This window comes from Nelumbo lutea, chromosome 5 (assembly GCF_056320005.1).
Source record: "Nelumbo lutea isolate HS-2025 chromosome 5, American lotus-T2T, whole genome shotgun sequence".
In the NCBI taxonomy this organism is placed as follows: Eukaryota; Viridiplantae; Streptophyta; class Magnoliopsida; order Proteales; family Nelumbonaceae; genus Nelumbo; species Nelumbo lutea.
The window spans coordinates 62,175,245-62,202,588 of record NC_142688.1 but is presented as its reverse complement, the minus strand read 5'-3'; the positions used below and the strand labels follow the sequence as shown (position 1 = coordinate 62,202,588).

At 39.0% G+C, this 27,344-nt stretch overlaps 1 protein-coding gene across 2 annotated transcripts; it reads right to left on the bottom strand.

Moving 5' to 3' along the window:
- Window positions 1-1,265: 1,265 nt before the first annotated feature.
- Window positions 1,266-27,026, bottom strand: LOC148852699 (zinc finger/BTB domain protein). Of its 2 annotated transcripts, XM_088944560.1 has the most exons (4): window positions 26,788-27,026; window positions 17,040-17,154; window positions 16,791-16,866; window positions 1,266-1,483 (listed from the first exon to the last, which is right to left on the bottom strand). In XM_088944560.1, exons 1-3 carry the CDS (start codon window positions 27,004-27,006, stop codon window positions 16,820-16,822), a joined length of 381 nt encoding a protein of 126 aa, XP_088800686.1. In that variant the 5' UTR covers window positions 27,007-27,026; the 3' UTR covers window positions 1,266-1,483; window positions 16,791-16,819. The 2 variants fall into 2 exon arrangements, with proteins under 2 accessions (XP_088800686.1, XP_088800685.1); XM_088944559.1 differs by lacking the exon at window positions 16,791-16,866.
- Between the last annotated feature and the right edge of the window lie 318 nt (window positions 27,027-27,344).

The window sequence follows — 27,344 nt, the reverse complement described above, 5'->3', positions numbered from 1 at the left end:
ATTGCCATCTGTAAACAGGGAGTTCGGCTTAGTCTAACACCCGTTCGAACAACACAGCCTTCCATTAGAAATATCCCCGCACTCGTGCTTTATTTCATTGGGATGAGGCAGGTTTGGGAAATTGGGAAGAAAAATTAAACAAAATTGGGATTAAGGATGCTTAAGTGGGTTCGAAAATGGAAAAAGCAATTTTTGTTGATACCCTACCTGTTGCCATACAGGGAGTTTGGCTTAGTCTAACACCCATTCGAACAGCACAGCCTTGCATTAGAAATATCCTCGCACTCATGCTTTATTTCAATGTGATGAGACAGGTTTGGGAAATTGGGAAGAAAAATTGAACAAGATTGGGATTAAGGATGCTTAAGTGGGTTCGAAAATGGAAAAAGCAATTTTTGTTGATACCCTACCTGTTGCCATACAGGGAGTTCGGCTTAGTCTAACAACCATTCGAACAGCACAGCCTTGCATTAGAAATATCCCTGCACTCGTGCTTTATCTCATTGGGATGAGACAGGCTTGGGAAATTGGGAAGAAAAATTGAAGATTTGGATTAAGGATGCTCAAGTGGATTCGAAAATGGAAAAAGCAATTTTTGTTGATACCCTACCTATTACCATACAGGGGGTTCGGCTTAGTCTAACACTCATTCAAACGGCAGAGCCTTGCATTAGAAATATCCCCGCACTCGTGCTTTATTTCATTGAGAGATACTCCCAATGCAAGGTTGCAAGAGGCTGTTCAAACGGTGTGGCCATGGGCTTGCACTGACCGAAGCCGAACTTGTAAGCAAGACCCTATCAAATTAAAACCCAAAAGATATAGAATTTCCATCCAAAGAAACTCTCCATATGGTTCTAAAACAAAGAATTTCCTTTTTTTCATGTTTTGAAACGTTATGTTTTGAAACGTTAATAGGTAATGAGACAGGGCCCCTCAGAGTGTACAATTCTTGATATCTGTGTAGTCTCTCCAATTGCGAATAGGGATTTGCTCCTCAGAGTGTACAACTCACACTGCCCTCACAAACACATCCCACCATATATTGATAACATCTTCCCATGAATAACCACACACAACTACCAAAGATATTCCCAATGTACAGCCAGAACGTATTGTGAGGTTGGTGTGATGTCTGATGAGCACTGTGTGAAGACTCCAATTCCTACCTTTTATCTTTGGCTGCGCATGACGTAACCATTTAGGATTCACCGGTTCAAGCCAATTGAAATCTTATCGAATGGCAGTTTCTAAGTGAACTGATGTAAGACTTGGAAGGCATACAACTAATATCAATTAAAATGTCAACCTTCTAAAAATTGTTTGAGAGGGAGAGAGACTATGGTCAAAAGTAATTGTGAGGAACTTCGAGCATGGATTGTTCCTTTTTGGTGGGTACAAAAACAGACTCAACGGACACGGCGTGCTTTCTCTTCTTGTCCTAACCCAAGTGATTTCTGGGCATTTGAGATGCCTTCAGGATCTGAAAAAATAAAACGAGAAATAAGATAAAAAAGAATCTAGTTAGATACAATAGCAGAACCACAGCAGGACTAATTCGAAGGCTTTGTAGATCATTTTGACAAATGTAAATAAAAATCTTTTAAACAAAATCATCCTATAAACGTTGTTGCATAGACATGGACATGAAAATCAGAATCTGAATCATTCCCAGAATCTCATTCGGTAAGATGAAAAAATAAGGACTTACAAACACACCTATGGACAAGTATAATCTATTAAATACTTCATATTTTGTTAAATTTTAACATTATAATCTTATAAAATAAGTTGTCAAGACTTAAAAGCTAATCTTTGTTACTTAATAGCATTTTGCAGGAAAAATGGCATTTGATGCATATATTAACTGATTATTTCTATCAAATAGATGATGAGAGAAAAATATCATGTCCAACTGTTCTTCATGAATGGGGTGCCGGTGTGACTCATCCATTTAGGAGAGTCTATGCAACACTGCCAATAGATCAAATATTAAGTCATCACCAAATTTATTGCCCTCCTGTTTTTTCCTTTTCTTTTGTACCAAATACAGAAAGTCTCAGTTTGGAAAGAGTGCAATAACAAATATGTACAGTGCAAATACATTCAAAATAATACAAAAACAAGGTTTTGCTCTCAGTTGCAAATCACACCAGCAATAAAAATGGGATTAAACCAAAAAGAAAAGAAAGAGGAAGAAGAGGTTTAGGAGGGAAAAAGAGAATGGAAGAAAGGGGAAGAGGAAGAGAGCTGATTGTTTTTTCTCTCAGTCCCTCAATTGAATTATATATGCTAAATATTAAAAATGGAAAAATTACATGATTGCCCCTAGTAAGGCCGTTAAAAAAAATAAATAAATAACTTGATTACCACATTGAGCCAGCTCAAGATTAATTTCAAACATGAAGTTAAATATTAGTTTTTGTGTGTCAATAGATCATTCGGTTCATCTATTAGAACTATTTGCATTTTCTGAGTTTAAATTTTGCTTCAACTCATTCTATCATGTTTTGAGTCTTAAGGTTTACAAAAGAAACTTAAGAATGTATTCTTTTGTCTAAACTTTAGTTGTTTTTTTTTCACTTTGTTTAATGATTTGGAACTAGATAACAATTTAAAAAGATGTGCCAATGCTTCCTTTATCATTTCATAAAATAACATTCTATGTTTTGCATATTTTACAATTCTTCCATCATGTGTATATTTTTTCCAATATTTCCATTGGATAATTTTGACATTTCCGACATGCTTCCTATATTTGAGCAACTGACATTTCCACCAACATCAACATTTTAAACCTTGCTTTTCATTCCTGTTTCAGTGCATCCTAGTCCTTCTTCTTCTCCTATGATAGCAATATTCCTTCCCCCTGTACATCAGCCTCAGTCATGGCAGAAATAGGGGTGCTCACGGTTCAGTACCGAACCGTGGACCTATTTTTCAAACTGAACCAGGGTTACCAGTTTTTGGAAAACCAGTAACCGAAACCGAACCAAAGCTGATCAGTTAACCAGTTGACCGGTTCGGTTCGTCAGTTTTTCAGTTTTTTATATTTACAATATATTATAAACAAATATATAAATATATAATAAAAAACTAGAAATATATATAAAATATTATACTTTAAATAATAAAAATATATTATATATTATAAATATATATTTATATATAATGCATATTTATTAAATTATAATATATAGAAAATATAAAATATATATAATATACATAAATATATGTAAAATATACCTTCGGTTTTTTTTAAATACCGAGCCGAGCAATTCGATTAACCAGATTTTTGGTTCGGTTTCAATCGGTTTTTCAGTTCAATTTGGTTTTTCGTTTTCTCTTGCTCACCCCTAGGCACCAATGCTTCATCACCGAAGTAAGAGGGTGGCTCCTAAAGCTAAATGTCCACCACGGTCTGATCATCCGAACTCAAGTAATCTTGACCTTACATCACTTGTTCATCCTAAGCCTATTAGTATCTTTGTTATTGAACCTGGTGCCTTAAATTCAAACCTAGATCTCCCTATTGCTATTCGTAAAGTAAAAAGGGGATGCACGAACTCTCCCTCTTGATTGCACTTTGTTCATAAGGATAACTAATGACCCGATGACTTTGTTGATAGTACATGTTGATGATATTATTGTCATTGGGGATGACACCTCAGTTATTTCTCAGCTAAAGTCCTTCCTTGCCTCTGAATTTGAGATTAAGCACACTTGATGACCTAGATATTTTCTTGGAATTGAAGTTGTAAAGTCAAAGGAGGGGATTTTTATTTCACAAAGAAAATATGTTCTTGACTTGCTCCAAGAAGTTGGGAAATTGGAGTGCAAGCCAACTAAGACCCCAATTGACCCCAATCATAAATTGAGCGTTGTTGATGGAGATGTTCTTCCAGGCAGAGGGATTTATCAAAGACTGATTAGTCACCTTCTTTACTTGTGCTTGATTAGGCCTGACATATCCTATGTCGTTGGTGTGGTGAGTCAATATATGCACGAGCCCAAAACTTCCCACATGCAAGCTATTAACCATATTCTTGCTTATTTGAAGGGATGTCCTACTAATGGAATATTATACTCCAAAAATGGACATTTAAAGATCAAAGCTTATATAGATGCATATTATGTAGAATTTGTTGATGGCAAAAGATCTACATCTATCCATTGTGCTTAGTTGGAAGGTAGTGCGGTATCATTGAAAAGCAAAAATCAATTAGTTGCTTGTTTTAGTGCAGAGGCAGGATACAATGCAATGGCTCATGGAGTATCTAAATTTCTATGATTGAAGACCTTACTAACAAAGATGAGTATTCATGCCGATGTCCCAATGAGACTCTATTGTAACAACCAAATAACCATAAAGATTACCCATAATCCTATTTAGCATGATCATACAAAACACATTGAAGTGGTCAAACACTTTATCAGAGAGAAATGAAGAAATATGCAACCCTTTGTGAGATGGGAAGACCAACTTACTAATTGTCTCACCAAGGGAGTTCCCAAGTCAAAGTTCGATAGTAATCGAGGCAAGCTGGGCATGAGATATCTATGCTCAACTTAGGGAGAGTGTTGAGAATATTTATGTGCATGGGCATTACTGTCATTTTTCAACTTAATACTAATACAAGTTTTGAGGGTGTGAACAATAACTCACACTCCTTTATGACTCACAACTTTTGTCTCCCCTCTTCTTCTCCTCTTCGTCCGTTCTATCACAATCTAATCTTGCAACTTGAAAAAAGGAATCTGTTAGCTATGTATTCTAGTCCAATTGGGGTAGAAGATTCCTTGAGGGCTGAGATACTAGCAGCTCTTAAAGGGGTACAAAGGGTCAAGGACATGCATATTAATAAATTGATCATAGAAGGAGACTCTGAAATTATGGTGAACAGGCTAAAAGAGGACAACTCTAGGCTTTGGAATTACAACAATGAAAAGAGGAAATTTAAGTGGCTGACTAAGGACATTGAAATTCAATGTACATGGGTAAAGAGAAGTGCAAATTCATTGGCAGATGGTCTAGCTAGACAGGGGGTGAACAGAAACTCTATTTTTTGGGCTGTGTTGTAATTACTTTACATTTTGGGTGTACATTAGATGTATTCAGGAGTTAAGAATGTTTAGCTCCTTTGCTATATAATTTTTCAATCCTTTAATGAAATTTACTGTTATTTATAAAAAAAGGAAGATTAATCAAGACCATGATTTCTTCTTACAAAACCTAAAACAACTTCATGGCATAACAGAATATTATCAAGAATGGACCTTCCTCCAATGAATGCAGATTGGTTTCACTAGTGCATCAACCACTTTTATCACCCTATTAGCTATAACCTTAGTGATAAGCTTGAAAATCAAGTTGCATAATGCAATAGATCTAAGTCAGAGAACTCAGAAGCACCCTCTTTCCTAGGAATGAAGCTAAAAAAAGTGGAGTTCACTTCTGACGGTAACTTACCTGAACTAAAATAGCACCCTCTTTCAGGCCCAGGGAACTTGTCTAGCTTGTTCTCAAAAGTTGGAGCCCTGATTTCTCCATCATTTGGAATTGCAGCTAGCATCCCCCTGTCCTTGTCTTCCAAGACCCTTTGAGAATTGCGAGTCTTGTAAAGGCTCCACCTTCCCTAGCTGAGAAATATGCTGGCATCAAACAGAGCTCCATAGAAATCCATGTCCACAGCCTTTATTCCTTGTGGATCAGAAATCAGCTCCCCATCCCTTGTTCTAACTGAAGGGATACGATTAAAATTTCTTCTAGCCATCATAGAGCGATGGGAAAGGCAGTATTTGAGTTATCCAACTCCAACCAACAAACTCTGGACTTCTGTTTCTGTAAAGATTCCTCGTCTTCCTTTTTTTTTTTGTAAGAAGAGGTGAAGTAGTTATTCCTCATCTTGAAGCCTCTGAACCAATGTGGCATAATCTTGCCCTTCCTTCTGAATTAATTCTTCACTGAAAGGTTCCCTTCTGACAGCACTTTATTATGTAGAAATTTAGCATATGAAGACATTTGTAGCCTTTGTATGAATCGTTATATACCCCATAAAGACATTTTTTATGGCAGAAGCATAGCCTGTGAGAATAAATGGTCTAGTGAGTGGAACCTGAAAATCTGTTATAAGTTATTGGATTAAACTTCTAGGGTTCCCTTTCCACCTTTGGAAAGAATTGATTTTTGAGAGATTTATTCAAACTATTGGGGGCATCCTTGAAGAAGTTAAACTGAGACTTGCATGCATTTTGTGCCCGAATCATGGGGTGAAACCTGAAAATCTGCCTCGTACTGTTGAAATTTTCTCAGATGGTGTGTGGAGTCTCATCTGGTTAGCCTCCGAAGTTGAAACGACACTGTGGGAAGGCAGTGCAGAGGTTGAAGACGATGGGGACGTGGCAGTTCTGTACACATGTGGAAGGGCGGGAGAGGAGGGAGCAAGAGAGCGTTTGGATTTCTCTCTTGAGGAAGTTGAATAGATATCGCTTGGGCCTCAAGAAGGTGGCTTTCCTATTAAAGAAACTAATTCAAACCATTTTGAAAAAAAAAAGAAATCTACGGCGGGCAAACTTTCATATGCTGTGGTGGCAAAGAGTGGCCCCATTCGATGTTAGACAAGATTCAAAGACACTTGGAGAAGCCCTTCCTGAACCAGCCAGGGTTTTTAAGGGGTCCAAACGGAGTCAGACCAAAATCCAAGCCGGCTCACCTGCTTAAGTAGTCACGCGCGTTAGGTCCAGCAAGTGACAGGAAACCATAATTCCTGTCTATTTTCTTCCCAAGCTTACCCAGCAGGCTGATCATTGAGCTCTGGGAGGCGAAAAGAGCGCCAAATTGTTCAAGTGGACCTGGTGGCCTGAGGTGTTTGAGAACTGTGCCTCTGGTTTGCCTATTGACCGGATGAATCCAAGATATTGCAGAGGCAGTACGAAAGAGAAGAGGAAGATGAAGGATGGGTTGCCTGTAGCATTGAGGAGAATGACAATAAAGACTCAGCTGAAGCTTCAAGCATAGGGAGTATCGGATCAGAGGAAGGTTTTGATGAGATCAAAGGGCAGACCTTGGACCTGGATCCGCCTTTTACAAGTGAAATGGGAGAGATCAGGGAAGTTACATCTTTACAATTTGCTACTAAAACAATAGGTGTGACCAATGAGCTTCACAGTAAGGCGTACACACTCAAAATCCAGAATGGGAATCTGTTCCAAAACCATTAACATCGCAGGGGTCTGTATTCTGTAAGGACATAGCTAATGATCACCAAAAGACACTTCAAGATTCAGCTCATAAGGGACAATTCACAGGTCAAGGAAGTATTCACAGGGAAGACCAAGCGATTGCCTGTAGCACTGAGGAGAATGACGATAAAGACTCAGCTGAAGCTTCAAGCATAGAGAGTATCGGGCCAGAGGAAGGTTTTGATGAGATCAAAGGGCAGACCTTGAACCTGGATCTGCCTTTTACAAGTGAAATGGGAGAGATCGGGGAAGTTACATCTTTACAATCGGTACTAAAACAATAGGTGTGACCAATGAGCTTCACGGTAAAGTGGTAGGGGTACACACTCAAAATCCAGAATGGGAATCTGTTCCAAAATCATTAACATTGCCGGGGGTCTGTATTCTGTAAGGACATAGCTAATGATCACCAAAAGACACTTCAAGATTCAGCTCATAAGGGACAATCCACAGGTCAAGAAAGTACTCACAGGGAAGACCAAGCGATAGGTGTGCCTTCCAGAGAGCTCCAATTCGAGTTGGATGGTGACTCCGAGTCCTCAAACAGGGGAAGAACCTTGAGCCTTTGTTCCCTTGTTCAGAGCCCTCCCTGAATCAGATCGCAAGTACCTGTGTCAATTTAGTTTTGGATACTAACGTCTGCTCTGTGTTCAATGCTGTCTTTCCAGGTTCTGTCCCAGCTCCAGAGCCAGAAGCCCAGTCAGGAAAAGTTGATGCGGAAGCCATTGGTGGAAAGAGGCAAAGAGAAAATGCAGGAGGGGTATCTAAGGAGGAGCTTATAAAGTTGAAGAGAACTTGAGATTTTATTGAGATTGTGTGGGTAATCTCAAAGAAAAAGAACCACAAGAAAAAGTTAAGGGTTGAAGGTGAAGAAGAGAAAGGTCCCTCTACGGATGAGGGTGCAGCAGGAAATACCAGTGAGGATTCAATTGCAGAAATTGTAGAAAAACAAGGATGCAAATTGAAGGACCCCAGCAAGCTAAAAATGTATTTACAAAGAAAGAAAGAGGAAATTGAGGCGAGGAAGAGGAAGCTTGAGAGATTGAAGTTGGATGTAGAGAGTGATAAAGCTTTCAGGGTAAAATGGGGATAGGAAAAAGGGGGGCAAATAACTGATCAAAAAAGGGGGGAGGAGGCAAATAGATTGATTCTAGGGTAAGAGGGGCAAGGCAACAAAGTAAAAATGAAAATATCTAGCTGGAATGTAAGAGGGTTGGGGAGTGCAAGGAAAAGAGTTTTAATAAAAGATCTGTTCAGGAGGCAAAATCCGGATGTGGTATTAGTACAGGAAACTAAAGGAACAAAATTTGACAATAAATGGGCACGGAGTGTTTGGAAGGCTAGAGGAATTAGGGCCATGTCACCATCTTGGAGGTCCTTTGGGGGTTTAGTGACATTGTGGAACAGTGAAGTTTTACTAGGCCTGCAAGAGCTGGTTGGAAAGTTTTCAGTGTCTATAAAGTTTAAATGTGTGAGGGATGGGTTCGAATGGGTATTGACAAATTTATATGGTCCAACTGATTATAGAGAAAGAAAAGAACTTTGGAAAGAGTTAGAGGATATCAAAGGTCTATGGAAGGGGCATGGTGCATTGGAGGAGATTTTAATGCAATAAGATTTATAAAAGAATCCAACAACCCAAGGCAAAGGTTGACAACTAGCATGAGGAAGTTTAACCAATTTGTGGATTTCTTCGAATTGAAAGGGATCCCACTTTTACATAGCAGGTTCACTTGGTCTAATCTTCAACCAACCCTAGGTGTTCCAAGCTTGATAGATTTCTATTCACCTCAGATTGGGAAGAGCATTGAGGCAATTTGATTTCTAGGGCCCTTCCAAGAGTTACCTCTGACCATTCGCCCATTTTGATTTGTAAAGAGGAGTTCTAGAATGTTGGACCTTCCCCATTCAGATTTGAGAAAATGTGGTTACTTCAACCGAGGAGATTAAAGGAATGGTGGGAGGAATATGAGCCTAGGGTAATGTGGGAGGGAATGAAATTCCATAAGAAGCCTCAATACCTGAAAAATAAATTAAAAGATTAGAATGCTTTGGAGTTTGGGAGACTGGAAGAAAGAAAACAGAAGGTGTCTGATCAAATTGAAGAGATTGACTTGAAAGAGGAAAGGGGTGAAGTTGAGGAAAGAGACAAGGAGCAAAGGTGGAGATTAAGGAAATACTAAGAAGACATTTTAGTGGAGGAGAAGATAAAGTTGGAGGCATAAATTGATATGCAAGTGGTTAAATGACGGGGATACGAATACTAAATTTCTTCATGCACTAGCAATTGGGCGTAGAAGGAAAAATTTTGTTTCCAAATTGGAGGTGTGAGGTTTCAAATCTATACACAACAAGACGAGATAACCGGGGCCTTTGTGGATCATTTCAAATCTATATTTAGAAGGTTGTGGAATGACAGAATATGGCTAGAAGGTTTGGAGTGGTCAACATTAGAAGATGAGCTTAGTAGTGAAAGAATGGTAGGATCCATCTAATGGACGCCAAGAAGGGTGCGGAATGGAGGGTGAATTTCAAAAAAAATTTCCTACCTTCTTCCAACTGGGAATCACATTCCCTAAATTTAGAATACATTATTCAATGATCCTACTTGAACCATAAATAAACTAGATCTGAACCAAAAGGAAACAGGAAGGATTATACCTGATCCGAAGAAATAATATCTCCCAAAGTTGGTGTTCACGTCCAAATAAGTAACCAAGATCCGCTCCTGCTGAAGATGGCACAGCTGTGGATGGAACGGAACCAGCAAGGTGCGTCCTACACACTGGATTCTTCACAAGAACCCTCTAGAAGCCTTGAACACCGTATCCTTTTGTCTATCTTGCAAGACTATTGTCAAGAACTGCTTTCTTGACTTCCTGTTGCTGCAAAGATCCAATCTTCCAACAGGTAGTGGCGGCGGCTGAAGGAGGAGAAGTCCAGGGACGAAGAGGACAGAACTGTCTCTTCTCTTTGGAGTCTGTGAGAGATCAAATCTCAGATTGCAGGATGTGTTTCTTGCTTCCTCAAACCCCTTAGTTCGAAATCTGATATTTCTGAAAAGGTTTTCTCCTCTTTCTTCTTGATTAAGAAACCTCCCAATATTTTTGGGAGTTATCCCAATCCAAATCAGTATTTGGATAGAGGTTAATCTTAATCCTATCTACAGATTAAGTTAGTTAACTCCTGATCTTATCAGGAGGTTACCAGATTCAAATCTAATTTGAATTTGGTCTCTTAGAGTGGATAAGGTCAAAGACCCAATCCTTTTACTAACACTAATCTCAGATTCGCCCCATGAACTGGTGATCATTGAAGGGAATGAGAGATCCATCACATGGACGCCCAAAGATTGCGGAATAGGGGGCGAATTTCAAAAAATTTTCTCTCCCTTCAACTGGGAATCACATTCCCTATTTAGAAAATCATATTTTCAAGGATAAATCTTGAACCTTAAACTGAACCAGATCTGAACCAAAAGGAATGGGAGAGAATGATACCTGATACGGAGAATCAATATCTCCCAACGAAGGTGTTCACACCCAAGGAAGGATCCAAAGACTGCTCCCACTGAAGATGGCGTAGTGCAGGATGGAGCAGAATCAGCAGTGTTCTTCCCCAAGAACTCTGTCCTTCGCAAGAAACAGCAGGATGGAACGTGAGCACAACTTCCTTTTCAATCCTTTCTCAAAGAATTGATGTCAAGATCCAATCTTGACTTCTCCCACAGCTGGAGATCGAACTGGCAAACAGGGCGGCAAGAGCAGGGAGGCGGCAAGAGAGTATTCGCAGGGTGCAGAATTATCTCTTCTTGATTTCAGCACTAAAGAAGATCTGATGTGTTTCTTGGTCTACCTCTCTAGGCTGCCGCCCCCTCCTACTTTTTGTTAACTTGAAAAGATCAGCTCCTAATCCCATTAAGAAGTGCTTATCCAAATCATATTTGGATCAGCCTTCTCTTCTAGTGATAAGGATAAACCCTTATCTTATCTGCAGATTAGATTAGCTTTATCCTAATCTTATTAGGAGGTTTCTAGATCTGAATCACATTTAGATCTGGACTCTCTGAGTGGATAGGATTAAGACCCTATCCTAACTACTAATCCATCTCAGAATTCGCCCCTTTAATTAACTAAATTAATAGCCCAGTTTGAAATGGGCTTTAGGCCCATTAAGCTTATGTGCTCACTTAACCTTCCTAACTGCTGCCCAGTTGGGCTTCCTTGTACGGCGTGGGACCCAAGCATTGATCTACACATCAGCCACATGGGTTCGGCCAAGCCTTTATTACAAGGCCTGGTCGAAGACACTGTTAAGACAGTGCACCCCCTGAAACCCATCGAATGGGCTCTATGGGCCCAACACTTACCCTAAGTGGTCCCTGGGCCAAGCCACCTTGTAACACCCAGGAACTGTGGGCAGATGCAAGATTAGCCCATCAGGTATTATCCTCAATGGTCTTACACTTAACCTCTCAGCCCTTAATGATCATACACTGCCCGACAAGAGAGGACCTCTCCCTCGGCTGCAACGAACAGTGTTGCACTCTCCACTTATATGGATCCCGGGAATTAAAACCATTTGCAAACATTTTAGAAACCACAATATATATACTTTTATATCTCATATAAAATATACTTTGCAAAACAAATCTCAACGGTTGAAATCGACTGCCGGCAGTCTTGGTTTCCAACAGTGAGAGCGCATCCCCGATCATTACCTTTGTCCGACAAAGGGGTTGATCCTGTCACTATGATCACCCACTCAAATGAATTCTCGGATTGTCCCAACATACCTAGGTTTTGACCCCTGCTAAGGATCTCACTGATTGGTACATCAAAGACAGCCCGATCCGACACCTAGTGCAGTATCATAATCGAGTCTAGGGGTCGGGTGTAACTTTCTAGTTTTGCCCATCAATCTCCAAGGTCCAGGGCAATACTGGAAATCTGGTCCAGTTCAAAGATTCAATTAATCCCACACTGTATGTGCCTAGGGTCTCACCCCGGTAGCTGAGACAAGCCACCCCAACCGACTTGGTGGCACCACAGTGTCAGCCTTGTCAGGATAGGTCTCCCCAGACCGACCCACTGGCTGTGAACATTCTAAACTAACACGAGTCTCAATAAGTGTCCAGTTTAAGGGTATTACACAGAAACATACCAAGGGAACATGAATCAAATATGCACTTTTATTCATTTACAATAAACTCATAAAGTACATCAATTTTGATTGAAGCTAAGGGCATACAAAACTGTCTAACAATCATATCAGCCCAGTTCGAAATGGGCTTTTGGCCCATTAAGTGTTCAGTGTTTAACCAGTTTCCAACCTGCTGCCAAGTTGGGCTTCTTTGTATGGCATGGGGCCCAAGCATTGATCTACACACCAGCCACATGGGTTCGGCCCAGCCTTTGTTACAAGGCCCAGCCGAATTCACTGAAAGACTCAGTGACCCCCTTGAGCCCATCACATGGACCCTATGGGCCCAACACCTACATTAAGTGGTCCCTAGGGCAAGCCATCTTATAAAAACCCAGGGACTGTGGGCAGGTGCAAGATTAGCCCATCACGTATTATCCTAAATGATCTTACACTTAACCTCTCAGCCCTTAATGATCAAACACTGCCCGACAAGAGAAGACCTCTCTCTCGGCTGCAAGGAACAGTGCCGCATTCTCTACTCACATGGATCCTGGAAATTAAAACCTTTTGCAAATCTTTTGAAACCGTACATATATATATATTTGCAAAACAAAATTCCAACGATTGAAATCAACTGCCGGCAGTTTGGTTTCCATCAGAGAGTGCATTCCTGATTATTACCATTGTCCGACAAAGGGGCTGATCCTGTCACTATGACCACTCATTCAGATGAATTCTCAGACTGCCCCAACATGTCCAAGTTTTGACCCCCACGAAGGATCTCACTGATTGACACATCAAAGACAGTCCGATCCGACACCTAGTGATGTATCATAATCGAGTCTAGGGGTCAAGTGTAACTTTCCAGTTTTGCCCATCTGTCTCCAAGGTATAGGGTAATACTAGAAATCTGGTCCGGTTCAAGGGTTCAAGCAATCTCATATTGCATGTGCCTTGGGTCTTACCCTGATGGCCGAAACAAGCCATCCCAACACTTGGTGGCACATCAGTATCAGCCTTTGCAGGATAAATCTCCCCAAACTTATTCAATGGCTGTGAACATTTAAAACTAACACAAGTTTCTATAAGTGTCCAGTTTTAGGGTCTTACACAGAATTATACCAAACAATATGAATCAAACATGCACTTTAATTTATTTCCACTAAATAACAAAAGTACATCAAATCCGATTGAAGCTAAGGGCATACAAGAAGATTGTCTAACAAGTAGGTGGTTGGAAAGAGAATTTGTATAAAATCATTGCTAAGGTCTTATACTCTTATCTCTCAGGATTAGGCATGTTCTTCCCACCATTATTACTTCCAAGAAAGGGGCCTTTGTGCAGGGAAAGTAAATTGTGGATCAAATTCTGATTGCAAATGAATGTGTGGAGGATTTAAGGAGATCAAGGCGGAAATGAGTGGTTTGTAAGCTTGATTTAGAAAAAAAATTTGATATGGTGGACTGGTCTTTCTTGAGGGAGGTGATGGAATGTTTGAGGACATGTGAGTATTCAAGCCGTAAGGGGTATTAGACAAGGAAACCCTCTTTCTCCTTTCCTGTTCACCCTGGTAGCAGATGTGTTGGGGAGATTGACATCAAAAGCAGACTCAATGAACTTAATAAGAGGATGGGAAATTGGTGGGGAAGGGGTACCAATTACTCACTTACAGTTTGCTAATGATACAATCTGCTTTTGTGATGGTGGAGATTTGGATTGGATTAGGAATCTCAAAATTGTGGTGCAACTTTTTGAGTAGATGTCAAATTTAAAGGTTAAGTTTGAAAAAAGTTGCATTGCTGGAGTCAATACGAATGAGAGGAAAATGGTTGTGTGCTGATATTTTGGGGGGTGTGGAATCCAGTTGGCCTTTGAAATACCTATGTCTCCCTCTAGGTGATAACCCTAGGAAAGCAAGTTTCTGGATCCCTGTGGTAGAGAAATTTGAAAAGAGACTTGCCTCTTCGAAACAAAATTATTTATCCATGGGAGGAAGGGTCACCTTAATTAGGTTCACTCTAGCAAACTTACATGTGTATTTTTTGTCCGTTTTTAAAATCCCTAGTGGGATAGGAAGGAAGTTGGAGAACCTAATGAGGGACTTTCTTTGGGAACCGGGAGAGGAAAAAAAGAATTATAAGGTTAGGTTGGAAGTGGTGTGTAGGAGCAAGAAGCTAGGAGGTTTGGGGATTGGGAATGCACAGAAATGGAACTCAGCTTTGCTAGGCAAATGGCTTTGGAGATTTCCTCATGAAAAAGAAAAGCTGTGGGAAAAGGTAGTGGTAAGCATCCATGGGTTAGTGGAAAATGGCTGGGACACTGGAATTAGAGCAAGCACTACAAGAGCATCCACATGGAAATCTATCCAAGCCATTCTTCCTTTGTTCTTGCCTTGGATTAGGTATGATTTGCATTGTAGGAGTTGTATTAACTTTTGGCAACCAGTGTGGGTTGGGAATTCTCCTATGAGGGCAATTAGGGATTCTGAATTAGTAGTAGTACTTTGTCTCTTATGGGTATTCTGGATGGGGTGTTCTTGGATACCTCCCAAGCTAATAAAAGAATTTGGACTCCCAGTCCTCATGGCTTGTTTACTTGCTCATCCTTCTTCAATTCCCTAGCCCAACCGGCATTTAGTGGGGTTCTATCTTTTCCTGTTAAAGAGGTGTGTAGTAAACCTATTCCACCAAGGATTGGATGTTTTTGCGGGGAAGCACACCTGGAAAGAATCAACACCTTTGTCTTGCTTCAAAGAAAAAGACCAAAGAGTTGGTTGTCTCCCTATTGGTGCTTTCTTTGTAAGGTTGATGGTGAGAGTTGCTATCACTTATTGATCTCTTACTCTTTTGTTAAAGGTTAAAGGAATGGTTTTCTTCTTTGTTTGGCTACATGTGGGCTCCACCACCAGGTGTGAAAAGTTTGTTTGCTCTACCCTTCCTTAGATTGCCAAAGAAAAGAGGAAGAATAATGTGGCAGTTTGTAAGGGCTGCTATTATATAGACCATTTGGGAAGAAAGAAATTTCAGATTATTCTCAAGGAAGGAGAGGAACAAGGAAACTATTCAGGAAGTGATTTGTTTTAGGGTAATACATTGGCTTAAATCTATGGATCTCTTCAACAATGTATCAATAGATGATCTGTCAAGAAATTGGAAAGAAGTTGCTTTTTCAAAAGCCCAGGAGGTATCTGTAGAGGAGATGGGCCGAATGGCCCATAGACTGTCACTTCATGTTATGTTATGTTTCTCTCTGTTATGGGCCTTATTCTGGGCTCATTGTATTTTTCTGCCCACTCAAGGGCCTCTCTGTAATTTATCAAAGATTAACTTAAATAAAAGGTTTTAGAGTGTTAGAGGGAGGTTTAGTTCGAACTCCTCATCCTCTAACTCTCCTTGCCGCAGTTCTCTCTCTCTCTCTTCTTCTCTAATCTTCTCTTGTTAGTTTTTCTGGTTTTCTAGCACAGTCCCATACTTCTAGGACTGTTTTTCAACTGTATCAATCCCAGTTTGGTCCCCCCCCCCTTCCCCCTCCAAGTGGCTTTCACAAATTGAACTTTGACGGGAGAAGTATTGGCAACCCAAGGCCTTCAGGCATTGGAGGTGTGTTAAGGGATGAGAAAGGGATAATAATCGCCCTATTCTCAGGCCCAATTTAAGTTGGCGATTCTCTTAGAGCTGAGATTTTGGCAGCACTAGAAGGTGTGCAGAGAGTCAAGGACCTAAATATAAGGAAGCTGATCATCGAAGGAGACTCCAAACTGGTGGTTGAATGGATGAAAGGAGACAACAATGGTTTGTGGGTGTACAGTAATGAAAAGAAAAAATTCAAGTGGCTGACAAAAGACATGGAAATTAAAGTAAATTGGGTTAAGAGATGTGAAAACTCCTTTGTTGATGGGTTAGCAAAACAAGGGGTTAATAGGGTTTCTTTGTTTTGGGCTCAACTTTAACTTTTCTGCTCTGTGTTTTCTTCATTGGGGGAGATAAGAGAGGTTATCTCCTCCTTTTGCATGCTTTTTCTAATTAACTAAATATTTTGTTATTAATCAAAAAAACAGAAAACCATAGGAAACCACTAAAAATTGACTATATGCACCAAAAATGCGGCATAATAACAAAAACCATAAACTGAGGCTACTAGGAGGGTACCCATATATCTTAGATGATCAATTCAAGTGGAGAGAATTTGGAAGAATTAGGGAAGGACAGTTCCTGGGTCTTGGCATTTGACAAGTTGACAGGGACCACAAAATGACAATTCATTTGTAGAGGTTGACAGAGAGTTGGTTTTAACTACAGGGAAAACTAGCTATTTTCTTTGGGATTAGAGAAACAATGAAGCACTGCAGAGCTAGCATTAGATGAATCGCTAGATCATTGAATGTAATTGCTGATGGTCTTACCAAATCAGGGATATAGAGGACTTTTTCATTTAGCAATAACTCCTCTGTTTTTTATAATGGGAAATGGGGTTCCAACCTGTTATACAATTAAAGAATGACCACATGATCAACAGTCTCACTGTTAAAATCACCACAATAGGATACCAATATAACAAAGGGAACTCTCCATGGAACTGAAAATTGAAACTTCTATAACAATAACAATAATAATAACAACAACAACAATAATAATAAAGAACAACAACTTACCAAAGAACTGGGTAAAAATACGAGTGAAAAAGCTCAAGTTACGGGAAACATTGTAAGCTAATGCAGGAGGAAGAGGTTTCACAATGGTGTCAATGCTGAACACCCTTTGAAGAAACTGCATCAACAACAAAAATTTACACTTCAGTGTTAGATCATTAACTCGGCAAGAACAATCAAAATTAATAAAAATAAAACAGATGGCATGCAGTTGATATATGAGAATTTAGACCAGTACAACAGAAACACATGGGGTTCTTCTTATGAGTTCCAATAAGAACACAGAATCTTGGATTGTAGCGAAACAATAACTAAATTGGTGTGATTTGATAACCAAAAATTTAATGTTAAACGACCAAGAAATGTAAAACCTTTTAGGGCATCAAAGGCATGAAATTGTTAAAAAAGAGAAGTGTTGATGAAGGTGTTCCTCCTGCATGATGTGGCTACTACATAGGATATCGCTAAAGCACTTCATGCCAGATTGTTATTTAAAATGTCACAGCAAGAAGAACCTTCCTGAATGATTAAAACATCCCAATGGCAAGCTCTTGTTTGGTTTCGCAGTTGTAATCTGTAACCCCAAGTTGGTTTCATTGCACGCTGAAATTTGGGACCCCCGAACAATTGGCACCATCCTTTATTTCAGTGATACTACCATCTCCAACATGACAAGGCACAATGACAATAAGTACACTTGATATGCAGGCACACTTCCTCAGGCAACCTTGGATGCAAAACACTCAAGGCCATCTACCATCTTATGGAGTAATAATGCAAGCAAAATACCAAAACAGAGGCCTAGAACCTAAGACAAAACAAAATAAAGACTACTACACACATTTAACGCCATTCCTGCACAGCTACATTCATGATTCCAAGAAAACATTGGCCAGGTAGTAAATATCATTTGCAAATCAAAGCACCAAAGGCTCAAAATGCAAATATGCAAATGCAAATATAGGTCCAATAATAGGTCACCATTAACAGAACCCCATACCTTTTATTTTTCTAATTTCCAAGTAAAAAGCAGACAAAAATAATCTATCTGCTTCAAAAAATAATGGCAAAATGTGTACCACCAACAAATGTTCTACCATCACGATCTAGATCTCCTCTTTGTTGATGCAGTAGGGCTGGAACAAACTATCACAAGACAGAAAGATGGAGAAAGAGACAAGAGAGAAATCCCAAAGAATCACTCTAGGGTTTGTAGGAATCACTCCATACAGCAAACTTGCAAGAGAGCTCTAAAGAAATCTTCATTAGCTTCAAAAGGAAGATAATAATCTATTTATAGAGTGACTTGTGTAGCCCGGAATACTGTTCACCATAATTACAAAAAAGCCACTCCTCGTCTTGTGCATCAAGAAACATAATAACTTTCTACCTACTAATGCAAATAAATGCAAAATTGAAAGAGAGAAGTACTACTAAGCTAGAGGAACAAGATGATATAGCCCAAGCCCACATGAGACTGGTCAAAATGACAAAAATACCCCTGACTAGATCAGTCCAAGTCCCAAGAGTCTTCCCCATGCCAAATCAGAACTTGTTTATTAACCTTCTTCTTACGAGAATAGGTCTTATAATGCTTGGACCGATCCCATCATCTCTCCCCGACTTGAAAGCACTCAAGCTTGACAAGTTAAAGGCATGGTATTGCTCAAAAAGTTCTGGATTAAGATGATACAAGTCTTCAGTTGTAATCCATGAACATTCTAAAAGAAGTAGATTCTTCCACTTTACAAGAAACTTTTGATAACCCCCACTTGCTGTCAAAATCAACTTCTCATCAATGATGTCTTTAGGCACATCAGTATATGGCCATGATATGCACTTAGATCTTCAACATTGAAGATTGGGCTAACTCCCGTGTCGCTTGGCTGCTCTAGGACATAGGCATTAGAACTAATTTTCTCAGTGATCTTGTAGGAACTTGCACTCTTGGAGTGAAGATTCTTATAAAAACCCATAGGAAAGCGTTCAAGACATACACACACCATAACCATATCACCTTCTTGAAAATCACCTAGGCATCCTATGTAAATCAGCTTTGGCTTTGTATGCATCACTGCTAAGAGAAATCTTGTGTCTAACTTCATCATGGATTTCTCTCATGTGGTGAGCAAAGCCTTCAACCTCTATGCTAGTCCTGGTGTCTTGTGGTAAAGACACTAAATCAATAGGCCTCTTAGGCTGAATTCCAGTAACTATCTCAAAGGGACTTCTTCCAGATGACCTGTTAACTAAATTGTTGTAAGCAAATTCAGCCAATAGGAAGATGAGATCCCACCTGGAAGTATGGTCACCAACTAAGAAACGTAGCATATCACCGAGGCTCCTATTAACTACCTCAGTATGGCCATCAGTCTAAGGAAGGAATGAAGGTGAGAACTTCAGTTTTGTATTAAGGAGTTCCAAAGTGTCTTCCAAAAGTAACTCATAAACTTAGCATCGCAATAAAAAATAATGGTAATAGGAACACCATGTAAACAAACAATTTCCCTAAAGAATAGGTTTGCCACATGTAAGGCATCTGATGTCTTACTACAAGGAATAAAGTGGACCATTTTTGAGAACATGTCTACCACAAAATAAATTGAATTATGACCCCTTACTGTCTTGGGCAGACCTAGGACAAAATCCATAGAGAGGTCTTGCCAAGGCTTATGTGGAATTGGTAAAGGGGTGTACAACCCTGTATTTTTCTTTCTCCCTTTTGTCAATTGACAAATTCTACACTATTTGATCACACGATCAACATCAGCCTTAAGGCTAGGCCAATAAAAGCAATCTTCTGCCATAGCAATGGTCTTGTCTCGACCAAAATGCCTAGCAATTCCACTTGCATGTAATTTCCATATAACATAATCACGTAGTGAAATGTTAAAACACACAAGCAAATTCCCTTGAACAAATAACCATCATGGATAGAAAAGCCAGGATATTCACCATTCAGATTCTCGTCAAACGATGCTAAAATCCTTGTAACTAGCATAATCTTGTTTTAGATGATCGAACCCCACAACCTGTACAGACATAGAATGAAGTATATACACCACTAAGCTCAATGCATCAGATACTCAGTTCTCGGCACCAGTTGCATGCGTAATCACAAAGTTATATTCTGCTAAAAATTCGGCCCATTTATGATGTCGACTACTAAGATGCTTCTCATATTTGAGATAATTGAGTGCCTCATGATCTGAATACAGAACAAATTCTTGGGAAATTAAATAATGACGTTGATGTTAATGACATTGCACAATAGCATAGAATTCCTAGTCATATGTGGAGTACGTTTGTGTAGCTACATTAAGCTTTTCATTGTGAAAAGTTGTAGGGTGTCGTTCTTGCATAAGCACACCACCTATTCCAACTTGGGTAGCATCACAAAACACCTCAAAGATTTTTGAAAAGTTGGGCAATTGTAACACTGTGGTCTCAGTCATCCTTTGCTTGATAGTCTCAAAGGCTTTAGTTGCAGCCTTAGGCCAAACAAATTCCCCCTTTTCCATAGCTTCTGTAATTGGTGCCATAATAATGTCGAAACTCCTTATGAAACACTTGAAAAAAGTAGCAAATCCATGAAAACTTCTCACTTCATGGATGTTAGTGGGGGTGGACCAATCAAATATAGCTTTCACCTTGTAAAGATCAGCCTTGACACCTTCAAAGTGTATAACAAATCCTAAAAAGATAACATTAGGTGTCATAAAAGAGCACTTCTTTAAGTTGATGTAGAGTTTTTCCCAGCATAAAACTCTCATCACCTGACATAAATGGTCAAGATGATCATCAGGAGTAGACTATATAAGAATGTCATAAGTAAACAACCAAGAAACGACCAATAAAATGACAAAATACTAGAGTCATAACTCTCATGAAAGTGCTAGGAGTATTAGTTAAGCCAAAAGGCATAATTAGCCACTCATAGAGGCCACCATTCATCTTAAAAGTGGTTTTCCATTCATCTCCAAGCTGAATCCTAACTTGGTGATATCAGCTTCTAAGATCAATCTTAGAGAAAATTGTAGCTTTGGTCATCATATCGAACATGTCATTTAAGTGTGGAATAGGGAACCAATACTTGATTGTAATCTTATTGATTGCTTTGCTATCAACACACATCCTCCATAAGCCATCCTTCTTGGAAGTGAGTAGAGCTGGTACAGCACATGGGCTGAAACTCTCTCTAATGAAGCCCTTCTTCAACGAATCATCCACTTGCCTCTTCAACTCGGCATGTTCTATGGGATTCATTCAGTATACAGACAAATTAGGTAGTTGGGACCCAAGAATCAAGTTTATTGCATGTTGGACATCATATAGAGGTAGTAATTCATTAGGCAACTCTTCTGGGATCAAATCTGAAAAATCAGCCAACAAGCCTCCAACCTCCTTAAGCACCTCTGAAATAAGGGCATATGCTGGTTTATTCGCTTCTTTCACTATTAGGGAATAAACAAGGCCTCAATCTTTGATCTCCTCCTCAAATTGCTTCTTGGACAACATGAGAGGTTGCTTCTTTTGTTCAACTACTTGTTTCTAAGGTGGAACTACCTTTTAAGGGGTCTTAGTATGCTTCTTGATGAAATCAAGTGACATAGGTTTCATAACAATTCTCTTTCCACTAAATAGAAAGTAATATGTATTTTCTTTCCCACAATGGTATACATCCCTATCATAAAGTCATGGTCGGACTAACAAAATAGTTGTAACGTTCATAGGAACAACATCACACCAAATATCATCAACATAAGACCCATAAGAAATAGAAACAAGAGCTCTTTGTTCTACCTAAAGAGTCATCTTATTTAACCAGGCAATCTTGTATGGTTGAGGATGAGGGTGTGCAACTAGATTGAACCTTTCAACAGTAGCTGCAGAAACAACATTCATGCTGGTTCCCCACTCTTCGATTCAGCATGGCTCATTGCATCATTATTTGCAATCAAGGAAGAACCTTTTTTTTCCATTTACTTTTTTCATTCCTGCTAGCATGATTGGATGAGCCATTCTTTTTCCTTTTCCAAACTTACATTACTGATAACACAACCTGGGTCTGCCAACCCTCCATCCACCAAGTGTTGTTTTTGAAATGCCCTTTTTATTTTTTTCATCAGTTAACATGTATTTTATTAAAATTCAGATTGTAAACAGTTTACACAACCTGGTGATGGAACTATTGGTCCCCTTTAATCACTCTATTCTATCCCTCATTCAGCCTCAACCTCCTTTGCAATCTTCTCCACTTCCCTTATCACATGTTTAAACATCCATGGGGTAATGGTTGTTGTTTGCTGTCCATGAAATTACTACTTTTGAGTCCCCTTTCACTTCAACATGTCTGTATCCTAGCTGTTTGGCTAGCTTTAACCCTTGTAGTAATGCCAATAGTTCAGCCTTCAATGAGTTTCCGATGCCAATCGGTCCTAAGAACATACCCAATATCTTCCTTTCAGAATTTCTGAATACTCCTATTCCTGAGATGCCCGGATTTCCAAAGGAGCTCCCATCAAAATTCAATTTTACTTTATTGCCTTCTGGTGGTTTCCACTCAAACCTTACTTTATCTCTTACTCTCGATGACTGCTACTTCAGACCATGTTCTTAGAATGTTTGTGGATAAGAAGACTTGAAAGCAATCCAAGAGTTTTACCCAATGAGATACTTTCACCTTGATACTATCAATCACTTCCTCTATTGTTTTACTTTTTTCCAAGAAAATTATGTTGTTCCTCTCTTCCCTTATTACCCAACAAATTGCTACTTTTGTTGCTTTCCACATTGCCATCCCTCTTTTCTTTCGCTGTTTCAAGAATTCATGGTTGAAGAGTCCTGCCACATCTTGAGGGGGAACACACTTGTAGCCAAAGAGAATACAAAAGAATTCCCAAATTCAAAGCACAAAAGAACAGGATATCATTAAATGAGAAAGGGTCTCACCAATTTCCTTATACAAAGAGCATACATGAGGAGAGGCAAATGTATAGCCTTCTTTTCTGCAACATATCACAAGTGTTTACCTTATCGAGGAATATTTCCCAGCAGAAGGCTTGGATCTTCGGGGGAATAGGTTTGCACCAATTTTCTTTCATAGGGAAATCCCCACCTAAGAGGTTGGGGAAGCAAGTACTGAAATGCCTTTTTTATAATCTTCTCATTCTTCTTGTAGGTGTAAGAAGTTGTGCACCATGCAAATTCATTCTTGTCCTGGGATGAAACAGTTTAAATCTTCGTTATTTCTTTTTTGTTATCAACCATCTTCTTGCACTCTGCAACTGAGAAGGAAGAAACGAAAATAGACCACCATCATGGTCTATTGTCATGTTATTATCCTTCATATTAACAAGAGGCAGAACCAAGTCACGTGACTCCTTAGAAGGATCATTTGTCTGTTGGTTTGGACCACCTACCTCCAACTGAGCCATTAACAAATCAATAGAGTTTAGTTCCTTGTCGCTTCTAAAACGTTTATGAATTCTTTTCCACTTCCCATAAAAGTGATCCTCAAGGTCTGAGCCGCAATCTACTCAATAACTGTTGAGGGCCCGGGAATAGGATCTCGTCACGGGTCGGTCCACGGAGAAAACCTCCTGCTTTCCCTTGTTCCTTCCTGCTCGTGATGAACCTATCTTGGCACCTTCGGTGATTTGTCCAAGAGATCACCAACTCTCCTAACTCACTCTTGACTGAATAATTTGATATCTCATTCAATAATGGGGTCTCCTTAAATAGGAGATTACAAGAGTCCTAATCAAAGGGAGTCTCCTTGCTGAATAGGGAGACTTCCAGTTTTATCTTGCTAAGGATAAGATAAGCTAATCCTAATTTGATAAGCTACTAACAAGATAAGATAAGCTAAGCTAATCCTAATCTGATAAGCTATTAACAAGATATGATAAGAGATAAGAACAATAAGATAAGAACAAGCAAAATGAGCTAATCTAATCTAGATAAGGCTGCTGTTGCCGAACTGGGTAGGATGAGCATCACTGAATCCTTGCTGCTACTGGCGGTGAGCCCGGGGCCTGTTGCTGCCGGCGGCGATGGTACGTCTTCCCGAGGAAGGCGTCCATAACAATAACATCTCCTAATCCACAACGAAAACCACATTCTTTCCCATTTGCCCATTCACCTTCCTAGGAATCATTAAAACACCAACCCACTTCATTCCCCTTTACTCTTCTGCCACATGGAACCCACCCTACCACATCATCACCTTCAACCTCCCACCCTAACTCCACAAGACATTTCAACTTCCATACTAATCTAAACCTTGTATCACCAACCATTGGAATGACCTTCAATCGCTCAAGGGAAGTGTCTTGTGATTACAAGAAGTGATGGCTTCAAGCCATCACAACCATCACAGTTGTCTAACAACTAAACTACCTGTCTCCACAATTTTCTGATTACAAGAAGGAACCCATCTTCCATTTGGAGCACCCCGTGAGCTGAAGGGATCAAAGCTTCCACAATGTCATCTGCCACAACGCCCATATCTAACAGAGCCGCATCATGGCCAAACGGGATAATTGAAACTGTACCCTCAATCTTAAAAAACTTCATAATAGTTTCTCTCACAAACCCCCAATTCATAACTTCCTTAGTGAATTTCACAACCAATAAATTTTCCTGTTGATCATTCTCTCTTTTCAGCAAAACCTTGGGTATGTCAACTTTATTGCACATCACTATGTTCAATTTTTTTTTATCAATAACCATGTTAAATTTCTTTTAACTTCTCTTCATCCCCCCTGTTCAATCTTTCCCCTTGTCTCTCCTCAATAGTCTTCCTTTTCATCAACATGCACTTGACAGGATTAAACTGCTAACCCGAATTTTGCTGATCCTTTTCAAGTGTTTTTTTCCACTCTCTTTTTTTCTTGTCTGAACATGTCCGCCTGCTCCTGTAAAAGGGAAGCAAAATCCAACCACCTATTTGAACTTCTCCCTTGAAGAATACAAATCATTTGTCATCATTGTTCTCCAAAGTACTCCTTACAACAAATAAATAACAAGGGAGATGAAGTTTTATTGAACCAAACTGTCGCATTACTCCATTGCTTTGAAAGTTCACAACTGGTAATATGTACTCATAAAACATAACAGTACAACTGTACAACACAAGCAAGACAATGGGAACATATGCAAAGGAAAAGATGACCACAATTGTAATCTGATGGAGAAGTTGTTGGTGAATAGTTGTTATGTCAATGACTACAATGGTTTGCCCAATCCAAAGAGAAAAACAACAGTAGTACTAATGTTATAAGGGATTATACAGGTAATTATATACTGGCAAGTGGCAAAATGAAAACTCAAGCCAAGTTTTACTCCAACCAGGGAGCCCTGATGGCTGAAGAGTTTCCAATAACAATTCTTTTACTAATGTCCTTTACCAACTTCATATAACAGCAAGTTTTTCTTGGCTACGTAAAAATAAAATAAAAGAAATTTCAAAAGAAATTCCAAACCCTTTCCACCATTTCGTTTAACACAATGACCTATTTCACAGTTCAACTTCCATAACCTCTTGAAGAGAATTTTTCGGTTATCAAAATGTTTTCCAACTAATTCCTTTTACTCATCATTTTATAATTATGTCCTAATACCTGCACCTGATTTTACCCTTTCTATTTTTCTTCCATACTGAGAGCCTCTATCCCTCCTTCAAAGTGATAGTGCATATCCCAACTATATGGGGTCAGTTAGCTAAATGAATCCTTTTCACCATTCAATTCTGTTTAATGCCATATCCATTTTTAAATTAGTGCTCAAACAATTTCTTACTACTTCAACCCATGTCCATTTTGGTCTTCCCCAACCCTTTTAACTCCTTCAACTTTCAACAGATCACTTCTTCTTATGGGTATTGTCAAAGCCTTCTATGCATATGATCAAACCATTTTAGTTTACTTTCTCTCATTTTATCACCTATTGGAACTACTCCTAGGTTCCTTCAAATGACTTCACTTCTGACCCAATCCTTTCTAGTTTTTTCCACTCATTGGAGTTCCTAAAAGCAACATTGTCCTGATTCAGTAAGCTCTTAAAGCCACCACTTCCATAGACCCTTCTGTAACCATTTCTATTCCCAACTACAACATGTGTCTAACATATTACTTGCCTTCCCCTACACAAGGAAATTAACAAAATACTATATAACCCTAGATAAAATGATCAACAGTTGCTCATTGAACTCATAATTGCCCCTGCCCAATATTCAAAACATTCACATCAGGGAACACAAGGAAACTAAGTATCCAAAGGAAACTGAAAAGTTCAATTCAGTTCCATGACACAGATATCTAATAGCAATCAGGATTAAGAGAGACTAAAAGTGTATAAAATGTTTTCTTAACAAGTAAAGAGAGATACGACATCTAATAGAATTAATATTATCAATTAAAGAAAATCAAACTACAAAATCCAAAAGGCTATCAAATAAACCAAAATACCAAAAGAAAAACAAAATTAGATATCAATGATAATACGAAAATTTTATCTTGCAGCTTTACACAAACAAAATTCAGAGGATATAAGAAATGGGAATCGAAGAAAGACTTGAAAGTTGAAACCACTAATAACACTCTCCGAATATAGATGGAGACCGGCCAATTTGAGTATAAGTAAAAATGAGAAATAAGTAGCAGAGGAGAACATCAGTTAACGATGGATTCAACTCCGGAACACATCGAAATAAAGAAGAAAAGGAGAATTTTATATGGAAGAATAAAACCTGAAAGTTCCTTTGGAAGCTGTATCTAAGCTCTGGATCAATCTCTGAAAGTGACTCGTCATCGTCTTTGGTAGATTTCGAGGAGATAGATTTCTTACGAGGGACATACATGGTAGGCGTCATCCCCGGCTGGTTGGTGGCTCTAAGCTTAGCGTCCGGAAACTTTTCGGATTTTTGTTCATCCCTCCATGGCGCAGAAGCGAGAAGCTCCTTCTTCATCTTCAGCAACAGCAACAGAAGACAGTATACCTTCGAGAAACTAGTACATATAAGATAAGGCTTAGTTTGGAAAGAGTACAAATAGAAATATGTAGTGACTTTGTGGGGCTGCTACACCCGTGTCGTGTAGCACTTATTGTTTCCTATCAAAAAAAATAAATTTGTAAGAGTTCAAAACCTTTATTTTGTTTTATTTTGTATATATTTGTACTAACGATTTTTAAAATTGATTAATTCTATCTTTATTATTTTAATATTTTTTTAAAGTATTCTTAAGTTTTTTGATAATTGTTTAAAATTTTTCTTGCTGTTAAATTTTTATCTTGGTGTTAATTTTT

What these genes read in the sequence shown, in the direction of transcription:
- LOC148852699 (XM_088944559.1), bottom strand. Translation starts at nt 27,006, where the DNA reads ATGAAGAAGGAGCTTCTCGCTTCTGCGCCATGGAGGGATGAACAAAAA. An exon ending in GCTTCCAAAGGAACTTTCAG is followed by an intron (nt 17,155 to 26,787) that starts GTTTTATTCTTC and finishes TTGTTGATGCAG; the next exon opens with TTTCTTCAAAGGGTGTTCAG. An exon ending in TATTTTTACCCAGTTCTTTG is followed by an intron (nt 1,484 to 17,039) that starts GTAAGTTGTTGT and finishes TTATTTTTTCAG; the next exon opens with ATCCTGAAGGCATCTCAAAT.